This window comes from Grampus griseus, assembly GCF_964374135.1.
Source record: "Grampus griseus genome assembly, chromosome: 1".
Taxonomy (NCBI): Eukaryota; Metazoa; Chordata; class Mammalia; order Artiodactyla; family Delphinidae; genus Grampus; species Grampus griseus.
In genome coordinates this window covers 130,522,575-130,535,362 of record NC_139017.1, presented here as the reverse complement: position 1 = coordinate 130,535,362, position 12,788 = coordinate 130,522,575, and the positions used below count along the sequence as shown (strand labels likewise).

The 12,788-nt window shown below is 39.2% G+C and overlaps 1 protein-coding gene across 8 annotated transcripts in view; it reads left to right on the top strand.

Moving 5' to 3' along the window:
• The window catches only part of PATJ (PATJ crumbs cell polarity complex component), a 357,190-nt gene that overhangs the window by 279,079 nt on the left and 65,323 nt on the right, over positions 1–12,788 (top strand). For 7 of the 8 annotated variants that reach the window (XM_082652883.1, XM_082652885.1, XM_082652881.1 and 4 more), the window contains 3 exons: positions 3,696–3,770; positions 8,947–9,061; positions 12,151–12,284. In XM_082652883.1, the coding sequence (XP_082509009.1) occupies positions 3,696–3,770; positions 8,947–9,061; positions 12,151–12,284 (324 nt within the window). Of the gene's footprint in view, positions 1–3,695; positions 3,771–5,779; positions 5,860–8,946; positions 9,062–12,150; positions 12,285–12,788 lie in introns of those variants that run through there. The other variant, XM_082652886.1, reaches the window with a different exon arrangement.

Sequence of the window (12,788 nt, the reverse complement as noted above, 5' to 3'; positions counted from 1 at the left end):
GCTTCTCATTGTGGTGGCTTCTCTTGTTGGGAGCATGGGCTCTAGGCACATGGGCTTCAGTAGTTGTGGCACACAGGCTCAATACTTGTGGCGCATGGGCTCAGTTCTTGTGGCTCACGGGCTCTAGAGTTCAGGCTCAGTAGTGTGGTGTACGGGCTTAGTTGCTCCGTGGCATGTGGAATCTTCCCGGACCAGGGCTCAAACTCATGTCCCCTGCATTGGCAGGTGGATTCTTAACCACTGCGCCACCAGAGAAGCCCCCTGGCATATACTTTGGATTCTCTGTGCCTCCGTTACTTCAACTCTAAAATGAGAAGGATAGAAGTACCTAACACATAGGTCTGTAGTGTACATCGATATCTAAAATATGTAACCTGGGCTTCCCTGGTGGTGCAGTGGTTTGGAATCTGCCTGCCAATGCAGGGGATATGGGTTCGAGCCCTGGTCTGGAAAGGCCCCACATGCCGCGGAGCAACTAAGCCCATGTGCCACAACTACCGAAGCCCGCGCGTCTAGAGCCCATGCTCCGCAACAAGAGAAGCCACCGCAATGAGAAGACTGCGCACCGCAACGAAGAGTAGACCCCACTTGCTGCAACTAGAGAAAACCCGCATGCAGCAATGAAGATCCAACGCAGCCAAAAATAAATAAATAAAAATAAATAAATTTTTAAAAAATCCAGAAAATTGGAAAAAAAAAAATGTAACCTACCTGGCTTGGTAACTGGCAACCATGCTCCGTAAGTTCTAGCAATTGTTTTATCACCATCATGTACTGGCTCCGTCCCTTGGACCAGAGGTTTAAGGGTTATCAGTATAAGAGATGGGACATTGTGGTGGGCCAGATGCTTTTCAGAGCTCTGATTTCATCCTTCCACATTTTTGAGGACAAGATAAGAGAAAGGGAAGGAAATTAATACCTCTTGGGCACCTGCTCTCTGCCACATACCTTCACACATATATCATTCAGTTGTAGTTCAATATTTCCATAATTATTTCTCTAGTTTCTGTCTCACCAGATATGTACATGTCATAAGTGCAAGGCTCCATTAGTCTTCTCACAGCACAGAGCAGGTGCTCAGCAAGCATATGTTGAACTCAACTTTGATGGCAACGCTTCATTCAGGTAGCGGTTACTGCATTCTCACTGTTGGGAGAAATGAAGGTTTCTAAGCACTACTGCTGCTAGTAAGTAGTGGAACCAATCTGAACCCAGATTTTTCTCGCTGCTATTCCAGTGCCCTTTTCATTTACAAGTGCAAATGATGAGGACAAGTTCTACAATTAGTAGTACCCTGTGTCATATGCAAATTGGGTTTTAAAGTGTTTAGCTGGGGAAGTCAGCTCTTCTGTCACATTGCTGGTTAATCTGGGTTTAAACAAAGGTAGAATTGCAGACCTCTGCAGTATCATTTTCAAATAGAGGCACTTTTTGCTCTTCCTAAGGCCATTTGATCCACACTAGAGGGAACAACAACAGTGGTTTCTGTTTATAAGGTAGTTTAGAGCTTATTCTGAAAATTCCCATGAGCACCATTTACTGACTTTCCCATGTCTTTCTTCTCTGTTTTCAGCTGTGATCCTTTAAAATAGAGGCCACAGGGTCACCTTCACTGTGTGCCCTTCCTTTCATGGCTGGCTCTGAAATCCATCCAGGTGCATTTAAGATTTAAGTTCCCGAACTTTGATTCATTTAGCACTAGCCCTTTATCAAGCTTATATTCTATTCTGCCATATGTTTAAGAAACAAATAAGACAAAATCAATGATATTAGTATATGAGAGACAAACACATAAGATTTTTAAATATATATAATGTTACAAAAAATAGCGATAAAATAAATTGGTCATGCTGTGAAGGGGCACCACCCAGGGGCTCAGGGAAGAATTAAGGGAAGAGGTAATTTTAAAATTCTTTTTATGTCACATAATCTGTTTAGGAGCAAAGTTAAAAAAAAGAAAAAGAAAAAGCTAGGAATGAGGGAGAGGAGTTCTAGGATCTTCCTTCCATATGGGGGAAATAAGAGAGAATCTAAATGAGAGATAGTTCTGGTCCTAAAAAATGTTACAAGTAAGCAGCTAGGAGTACTCACAGTCATCCAGGGATCCTAGGCTGTAGTCTCAGGATATTACGTGGTGGGGTTAAATCTCTCAGGTTAGAAACTAATAGGGAATTGAGGAGACAAAAATGAAATTATAACCTAATCTAGTAATAATGAATGACTGGGCATAGTCTGATCATTATCTACTGTATTGTTGCAAATCTGATGGGAGCCTGTTGAAGAAAGAGTATATCAGGGCTTCCCTGGTGGAGCAGTGGTTAAGAATCTGCCTGTCAATGCAGGGGACACGAGTTCGAGCCCTGGTCCGGGAAGATCCCACATGCCACGGAGCAACTAAGCCCGTGCGCCACAACTACTGAAGCCCGCGCACCGCAACGAAGAGTAGCCCCTGCTCGCTGCAACTACAGAAAAGCCCGCGTGCAGTAGCAAAGACCCAATGCAGCCAAAAAAAAGAGAGTATATCAATATGCCCAGAAAAGAAACCAGGGTGGGGGTGGGAGTGGTGGTGTCAAATAGTACACCAGTGTTCCCCAAAGGGGAAGTGTCCTGTGCAGGTAATTGTTTTCACCAACCCTATAGCAGAGTTAGGAACGTAGGTTTATCATAGGTTGATTTCATCTATCATCATTAGCATCTTTATTAAATACCTGCTATTTGCCAGGTACCATGCTTAGTGCTTTTCATGTATTGCTCCACTTAATCCTTTCAACATCCCTAGTGTATAACTGCTCTTATTTTTTTCCCATTTTATATACGAAGAAACTCAGGCTTGGAAAGGTCAGATAACCTGCTCAGGATTTCAGAGCTTTTAAGTTGAGGAGCTAGGGTCACAAACTCCTAACACTCTACTATACAAGTCACACCTTTCCTCTCACCTTGAGATAGATTACCTATCTGCCAACTGTGTACTAGACCCTCTGCCTGGGTGTCTCTCAGACATTTACCAATGGCCAAGTAAACCCATCCTTTCTCCTATCCAGATCAGTCTCTCTCTGTGTTCCCTGCCTTGTCCAAGTAAAATGCATGAGTTCATGCCTTAGAGTAAACCATCATATAATAATTTCCCCTGTAAATTGCCTGTAAAAAAGGATGGGATATGGTGGAAGGCAGACAAGCGTTCTGGTCAATTTATCACTGTCATCATTTATTTCAACTAACTGTCCTTTAACTATGCATCAGTTTCACATGTGTTTTGATAGTTTGCGTCTCTCCTAAGTCTGAAGTCTGCACTTCTCCATGGAGTTCAGCCTAACTTTTATCTCCCAGTGTCTTTAGTGAGTGTACATTTTTGCCTCTAATTGGATATTTTAAGGGGAAAGAAATTCTAATATCAGGACTTGAACCCTGAAAGGTTCAAGAAGAAAAAACTCTGGCTGAAATGACCATCAAAAGATATCTGATAGGCTTAAAGCCTGACAGACCTGAAAGGGCAAAAAAGCATTTGGAAATGACAAGCCTGTGTTCATTTCTGAGAGTTAGTCCAGGTGGATGAATAGAACTCTCCTGCCTGCTGTGTTGGTCATTTATGTAGTAGCTTCAAGCCCCATTAAATGGTGCTTGACTGCTGAATTTGGAGAGTACAGTTGAGCCTACAGTTGTAATACCGATAACTGGCTGTATCTTTTACATTTTAGGAAGACATCTCCCAAGTGGTTGGTCAAGGTGTGGTGGCAGGTCAGCAGAAGGCACTGGAATGTCCAACTGACAGCGTATGTAACTGACCCTTTATGTTTGCTCTACTCGGATGGTGTGTGTTATAAATGGGTTCCAGAAAAAAAGGAGATGGTTGCAATGAATTCTGATCCTTTATTACTTGACAGGAAGTTAAGGTATGTCTTTCAACCTGAAGTCAACCCACAACTGTATCACCGATCCTGTGCAGGATGTGTGGAAATATCCTTTGTATGTCTTCCTGTACCAACACCCTAAGCAGGTGTTTAAAAGTGAGGCATCTCTGAAAACACACTTGCACCTAAATTCTGAGAGCCCCATGCCTTACATAATGTCATGAATAAAAATTTTAAGAAGGAGAGTTTGTAGTTTTATAGAATTATAAATGCAATAACAAGTGTTCCTTGTATTTATATAGTTTTTCTTCTTAAAAAACTATAAATTTCTATCTGTCAAATTTTTGTCCTATTTTTGCCGTTGAACTTTTTTTTGTGCTGCTAAAATTTATATTATTACTATATTAACTATTTTTATGTTTAAGGAACTATAGATTACTAGAGCTTACAGGAAATATATATTTCAAACATTGCCAAAGAAAATGCCTTTGTAATTAATTTCCAAAATTTACAAGCAGCTCATGCAGCTCAATAACAAAAAAACAAACAACCCAATCCAAAAATGGGCAGAAGACCTAAATAGACATTTCTCCAAAGAAGATATACAGACTGCCAACAGACACATGAAAGAATTCTCAACATCATTAATCATTAGAGAAATGCAAATCAAAACCACAATGAGATATCATCTCACACCAGTCGGAGTGGCCATCATCAAAAAATCTAGAAACAATAAATGCTAGAGAGGGTGTGGAGAAAAGGGAACACTCCTGCACTGCTTGTGGGAATGTGAATTGGTACAGCCACTATGGAGAATAGTATGGAGGTTCCTTAAAAAACTACAAATAGAACTACCATATGACCCAGCAATCCCACTACTGGGCATATACCCTGGGAAAACCATAATTCAAAAAGAGTCATGTACCAAAATGTTCATTGCAGCTCTATTTACAGTAGCCCGGAGATGGAAGCAACCTAAGTGTCCATCATCGGATGAATGGATAACGAAGATGTGGCACATATATACAATGGAATATTACTCAGCCATAAAAAGAAACGAAATTGAGCTATTTGTAATGAGGTGGATAGACCTAGAGTCTGTCATACAGAGTGAAGTAAGTCAGAAAGAGAAAGACAAATACCGTATGCTAACACATATATATGGAATTTAAGGGAAAAAAATGTCATGAAGAACCTAGGGGTAAGACAGGAATAAAGACACAGACCTACTGGAGAAGGGACTTGAGGAGACGGGGAGGGGGAAGGGTGAGCTGTGACAAAGTGAGAGAGAGGCATGGACATATATACACTACCAAACGTAAGGTAGATAGCTAGTGGGAAGTAGTCGCATAGCACAGGAATATCAGCTCGGTGCTTTGTGACCGCCTGGAGGGGTGGGATAGGGAGGGTGGGAGGGAGGGAGACGCAAGAGGGAAGAGATATGGGAACATATGTATATGTGTGACTGATTCACTTTGTTATAAAGCAGAAACTAACACACCATTGTAAAGCAATTATACCCCAATAAAGATGTTAAAAAAAAAAAAGAAAATGCCTTTGTAAAGTATCCTAAATTATATGCTAAAAACCTAAATAAAAACAAGTAGGTGTAGAAAGAACCTTAAAAATAAGGTTCAACTGAAAACAATTCACTTCAACTGAAAGTTGTAAGCAATTTTTAAAAATTTAGAACCATATTTTTTTTTACTTTATGTAATATATTTGCAAATAGTATTAATGTGCTAGTACTTTACATACTGCCACTTATCTCAAGACATATATCAAACATCTCTAAAATTTTATAACCATAGAATTTTAGAACTGGGGTGAATCCAAACATTCTCTGGCCTTTCTTTTCCCTGCTGAAAACTGAGCACTTAAATATCTAACTCATTCTCCTTTCAGAAAGTGATTATTACCCTTTTCTATAGCTGCAGAAGAGAAATGACCCGGAGATCATTGGGCAACATCTGCAGTGAAGCTGTGTCAGCTCATCATAAACAACTTCCCAACCATTTGAGCTATGACAAAAGGAATGAGATTCCTTGTGGAAATGGAATTTTTCATCCCTGAAGGTTTTCAGTCAGAAGCTAGCTGATCATTTATTAATATGTTATCAAAGGACATAAAAACATTAGTAGAGGTATCACCACCAATTTACAGATGAGGACATTTAGGAGGTTGAGTGGCTTGCCTGTGATCACACAGCTAATTAGTAATAGAAAACTCAGTCTGTCTTCTTTTGAGTAGTGATTTTTTTTTCTTACCATGAAGATCTGATGAAGTGTAGACTCTTTCCCCAGAAAAACACTGGTAAGTATAACTTTGATACAACCACAGCGGTTTTATAGTTCCTGGAATTCCCTCTATAAATCTCTTAGAAACCCATTTATCTTGTGTTAAGAATCCATGATTTAACTAAAAAATAAGTTTCAACTTAAAAAAACAAACACCCCCCCCAAAAGAAAAACACACTTGACTGAGCTCCACACCCCTAGTGCCAATTTCTTTGGTCTAGAATGGGGGTTCCAGCATTCATAAATTTTAAAGGCTCCCTAGCAGTTTCTGTTATGAAGACAGGGTTGAGAACCCCTGGTTTAGTTAGGCTGGATGACTTATAAAGTCCACTCCAACTCTGATGTTCAAATACAATAACATTCAACAGCAAATCCAAACTGTCTTCTTTTTAAAAAAAATTTTTTTTGAATTTTATTTTATTTACTTTTTTATACAGCAGGTTCTTATTAGTTATCTATTTTAATATTTATTTAATGGTTTTTTTTTGTACAGCAGGTTCTTATTAGTTATCCATTTTATACACATCAGTGTATACATGTCAATCCCAATTGCCCAATTCATCACATCACCACCCCCAACCCCTGCCGCTTTCCCCCCTTGGTGTCCATACGTTTGTTCTCTACATCTGTGTCTCAATTTCTGCCCTGCAAACTGGTTCATCTGTACCATTTTTCTACGTTCCACATATATGCGTTAATATATGACATTTGTTTTTCTCTTTCTGACTTACTTCATTCAGTATGATAGTCTCTAGATCCATCCACGTCTTTACAAATGACCCAATTAAAAAAAATTTTTTTACATAATTTTTAAAGGTTACAGTCCACAAATCCAAGTTTTCTAATCTTTCATACTTGGTAGTTTGGTTTTATGTCAATGGATGAGTCGTGGGAGCTATGTTCCTCCATCACCACATCTACCAACAAGTGGTCTGCCTCTAAACATATGTTTGTTTCACTTGGTTTCTATGGACTACTCCCGTATTTCTTCAACCCATATCTATTAGAAACCTACCTAGTATGCACAATGAAATGGATGCTACATGAACTGGGAAATAAAGATGAGCAACAAACATTCTCTGCTGTTAATAAAAGTCATGATATAGTGATGACTGTCTCTTGTGCTTTTCTGTTTTAAAATTCACACCATTTTTCATAAAAGAGCTCTGTAGCTGGCGTTTACCTTTATTATCAATTTTCTTTCTTGAGATTATACAAAGGAAAGGTGACATAAGTACTGTGAGTTAAGATTATGTTCAGTTGCTGCAAGAAGTTTCTCTTTTACCTAACAGTGTGGCTGTGATCAGTTTGAGGATGACATGGTATCTCCATGGTGTCACGGACCCAAGCACCTCTTATCTGATTACTGTACCATTATTTGATTACTCTACCATCCTCAAACTGTAGCATCCATTTTTTTGGTCTAAGACTGCTGCTCCAGTTATTACCATTGCATCCACATTTCGTCTAAAGAAGGGGAAGGCAAGATTGTTCTCCTTAAGAAAATGACCTGAAAATTGTACAGTTCATGTTTGTTTACATACCATTGATCATAGACTAGTCTGTGGTCATGTCTGGCTTCAAGGAGGCTGGGAAGTGTGGTCTTTAGAGTAATTGGATATTTAGGTGGTTCCATTGTTCAGTTTTCTCGTAGTAACCCCTAGTTTGTCATTGTTTCACTTTCTTCTTTTTAAAATCACTGAAAATATATATTCAAAAAAGTCTTTTTAAATAAGTGAACGGTCATTATTAAATGATGGTGATAGAAAAACTGCAGAGAAAAAAAAAGAACATCAGTAGAATCATAACCTAGCAACTGTTTGATAAACACTTTAAACTTGCAGCATTCTTCAAATGCCGACTTTTAGTCCTACTTCTTCCTCTAATTAGCTGTATGATTTCAGATGTCACTTGACGTTTGTGTCTTGGTTTCTTTATCTGTATCTTCCAGCTGGGGATGGGTTTCCTGGCTAACTACAGATCCAGAAGGCAGGCCAGGTCACTACCTATATTTCTTAACTGCCTGTTAAGCAAGCATGGAGTCCTTTTGGTTTTTCTTAGTTTTCTAATACTAATATTCATTAGAGATATTATCAACAAAAATTCAGAATTACAAGTTAATTTTCCAAAGCTTGCACAGCAAAGGTCTCTGTACCTTCAATGAATTACAGATTTATTTCCTACTCTGAGTTTCCATGTCTTCAGTTTTTCTCTCTGCATTCATTCATTCATTCATTCATCAAACATTTATTGAGGCCCTACTATGTTCCAGGCACTGGGAATCAAAGGTGAATAAGCATTCTTTTAGGTGAATTGAAGTGTAATGATGTACCTGGGTTTGTTGTCTCTTCCTAACCCTAATGCTCAATTAACCTACCTCAGGCATCTTTGACTATGTTAATATGTCCAGGAAAGTTGGGCAGTGTCATGTGCTGAGAACATCTGCAGCACAGATGTTTTTCACTAAGCACAGCACAGATATACAGACTTCACACTGATTTCATCATGTAAAAATGCTTCCTGGCCCCAGCTTCATACACAAACCACAAAGATAGCTTCTATCCTTCTTCCCTTCCTTGATCCATCCTTCACCGAAGCATTTTAGATATAAAGTTAAATAGGGAAGCATGGGGAATGGGACAAAAATCATCCTAACTTCCCCATGCCACCTCTCCAACTCCAAATTTTCAAGAGGCATTATTGGAGTGCACCATTGTTTTGGTAACAATACACCAATTTTAAAGTCTTCTCCTCTTGTTACCTTTCTCCTCTCTGACATCTAATTTTCCTTTCGTTTGTAGGCCGGCAGCCAAATGAAACAGCAAAAATATTCAACGAAAGTCTCCTTCAGTTCACAAGAGATCCCTTTAGCACCATCTTCATACCATTCAGCAGATGCAGACTTCACAGGCTATGGTATGAATCTTTCTCTGAGCAGAATTGAATCCACTCATCAAACCTTAGAAAAAGAAGGGATTGTGATGTCCTGAAGAGAGCACTGGACCAAGAGTCAGGAAGCCTGGCTGGCATCCCTGCTCTACTTCCTGGGCTTTGGGACTTGGGCAGGTCACTTTACTTCCAAAATCATTTTTTCTCATCTCCACTAGTGGGATTGCCTATTACTTATTGAATATAAAAGTAGTAGCACAAAAAAGGCCCTCAGTTAATGCTACTTGAATCTGAGTCTTGCAGATTATTCTCTAGTCTCTCCAAAATATTGTGTTTAGTTTATGAGTAATGTCTCTTAAAAATCACATTGAACCAAATTGTAGCCTTGCGTATGTCGATGTAAGCTATTTAAAGACTTGATTTTCAGTGCTTAAAGAAATTGATAATCACTTTCTCTCTTTGAATTCCTGGATTGAATTATGCTGACTAATGGTTGAAAATAGACCTTCAAAATGAATAATGAGCATTTCCATTTTGCTTTTATGCAATGTAAGTCAGTTTTAAAAGAAGGACTATTTAAAACACATGCTCACCAATGGTAAAGCATAACCCTGCATGAATTTAGCAGACCTGACACCTTTATGGTATCTGCATTTTACATATTTTTTCATGAATATTAACTCATAAAAAATTTATGAGCAGGTATTATTCTAAAGCACTAGATTTTTTACTAAAATACTTGATGGATGTGGTCAGCAAACTATGACCCCTGGGTCACAGTTGGCCCACCATCTGTTTTTATATGGTCTGCAAGCTAAAAATGGTTTTCACATTTTTAAAAGGTTGAAAAAAATCAAAAGAATGTTTCATGAAAATTATATGAAATTCAGACTTCAGTGTCCATAAATAAAATTTTATTGGAATACTCATTTGTTTAGGTATTGTCTATGGCTGCTTTCACACCATAAGGGTAGAGTTGAGTAGCGGCACCAGAGCCTGTATGGCCTGTGAAGTTCCAGATATTTACCATGTGGCCTCTTACCAAAAAAGCTTGATGACTCCAATGTAGACCAATTGAGTTTTGATAATATATATCCCGTATCTTTACCTCTATAGCAGAAATTAATCATCCCACAATTTAATCTGTGGAAATTGTATTCATTCAGCCATCCACTTTCCAAACAGTGATTGGGGGCTTGGTAGGAGTCAGGCTTTGGGCCGGATTCTATGAGAGAAATAAATACCAAGACTGACTCAGGACTGGCTATAGGGTAGCCAGAGGCAGAAGCAGAGGAGGGAAAGAAATGCCTCCTCCAGTATCTCTTACTATGTTTTCTCTCCTCACTCAAGAGACTAAGCTAGTGATTTACACAAGGAGTATAAACTATTTAAAGCATCCATGAAACTATGACACTGTCATACATTGTTTTTATTGGAAATTAGTTAACAATGTAGCATGAAATACGTATGTTGCCAAAAGATCTCGAGTCAAATTAAGTTTACGATTTACTAGCCTTCTGATATGGCCTTTTTAAATTGTTGCGAGGTTGTGTCGTTGTTACACAAGAGGCCATTCGATTAATAAATTCCACGTGGTCAGGAGCGGTACCTGTATGAAAGCCACACAGTGCCAGTCCCTGGGCTGGGCACCTCAGGCACATTGTTTCTTTAATTCCTCAGACAGCCTCCTGGATAATGATTACGTGCATTTTTCTGATGACGAATGATCCTCAGCTGCACCCACTATTAATTTCCTTCTTGGGAACTCACATCCACTTCTGTACCACCCCGGAACTTGTGCCCTTTGGTCCTGAAGACAGTGATTATCGCTGAGTCAGAGCAGAGCCCTCACAGGCTTATTTAGGGCCTGTGTTCTTTTGTTTTCTACCAAGTGTCAGCAAACTTCTTCTGTAAGGCGTCAAGGAGTAAATATAAGGCTTGCGGGCCACGTGGTCTCTCTGTTGCAGCTACTCAGCTCTGCTGTTAGCAGCCGTAGACTAAATGTAAATGAATTAGCAGGGCTGTGTTCCAGTAAAACTTTATTTAGAGACATTAAAATTTAAATTTCATATAATTTTCACATGTGTTGAAATGTTATTTTTCCTTGGATTTTTGTTTTTCAACCTTCTGAAATAAAAACCGTTCTTGATCCTCGGGCCATAGTGTGCTGGCCCCAACTTGTACAGAGGTCTGTGAATCTCAGCTTAGCCCCTGTGCACTAGCAGCAGCTGACCAGCAGATGGGGCCCTTTATTATCAGACCTTTACCAAATTATATCACTGTGTAAGAATCAGTACTCATGATGATCAAGACCAGTTATCAAAAAAGATGACGTTCTCTAGAAAATATTATTTGTATAAGAGTCTCTTGAAACTAACATTTTGAATGTTTGGATTTTTCAGTGGGCTAGGTTTGACTGAAGATGCATATGTGTTAATATTTTTTTCCCCCAGTTTTTAGAAAATCCCAGTCTAAAACAATGATTTTTAAAAGTAAAACAGCAATAACTCTTTTCACAAGCTTTTCAGTTATGGACCCAGCAATTAATTCTACAGTGTTGTGTTTATAACACTTTTATTTTTTACTATGTATATTTATATTTGGGGATCATTTTTAGGTGATGTTATTTTCAGTTGTGCCATACTTCATTGATTAGATACTTTATACATTTTAATTCATATGATATGCTCTAATTGAAAGTACTTAAGCACTATTTCTTAATTAGTATTTTATAACTGTAGCTCAGCATTTATACCAGTCTTTATTCTCATTATAACATCTACCTATATGTACTTAATCATTTAATCAACTTAAATTTTTCCATACCAGTTTTCATGGTATATATTAAGATTTTAAAAATTTCAAGTATAACTAAAATGGTTGATCGTGTGGGTTGGTGGTAGCTATTGTTTTCATCTCAAAAGTGTCATAGGACCGTCATGTTTCATCCCCGGGTGAATGGGCAGTAGTGACCCAGCTTTTCACTTCATGGTGCTTGGGAGGAAAAGAGCGAAATGATAAACACACGTAAACGCTGCACTCCCCGAGCAGTGGAGTGTGCAAGCTGAGCTGCATCTCCTACTTGCCAGTCATTCTTGTGTTCACTCCTTCTTCAGGTGGTTTCCATGCTCCTATGTCAGTGGACCCTGCCACGTGTCCCATTGTTCCTGGCCAGGAAATGATTATAGAAATATCCAAGGGGCGTTCAGGGCTTGGTCTCAGCATTGTGGGAGGAAAAGACACACCCTTGGTAAGTTTCTAGAAGTGAACTATATCCACTGGCACAGAGTTAGATGCTGAGCCTTATTATGGCCTTGGGTCACTTCTGTGGAAGACTTCGCTTTTTCATAGTACGTAAGTATATGAACTATTGTTATTATGATCATTATCATCATTATTATATAGTGGACTGCTACATAAAAGTGTACATCACTTACTCCACTCCCCAAATTTAGGCTTGGCTTTATTTTATTTATTTATTGCAGTAGGCGGGCCTCTCACTGCTGTGGCCTCTCCCGTTGCGGAGCACAGGCTCCGGATGCGCAGGCTCAGAGGCCATGGCTCACGGGCCCAGCCGTTCCGTGGCACGTGGGATCTTCCCGGACCGGGGCACGAACCCGTGTCCCCTGCATCGGCAGGCGGACTCTCAACCACTGCGCCACCGGGGAAGCCCGGCTTGGCTTCATTTTGACCATGTTCACGTCTACTCGTAATTCTTTTTAATTGGTCTAGAACGTTAATTTTTACTTGAATT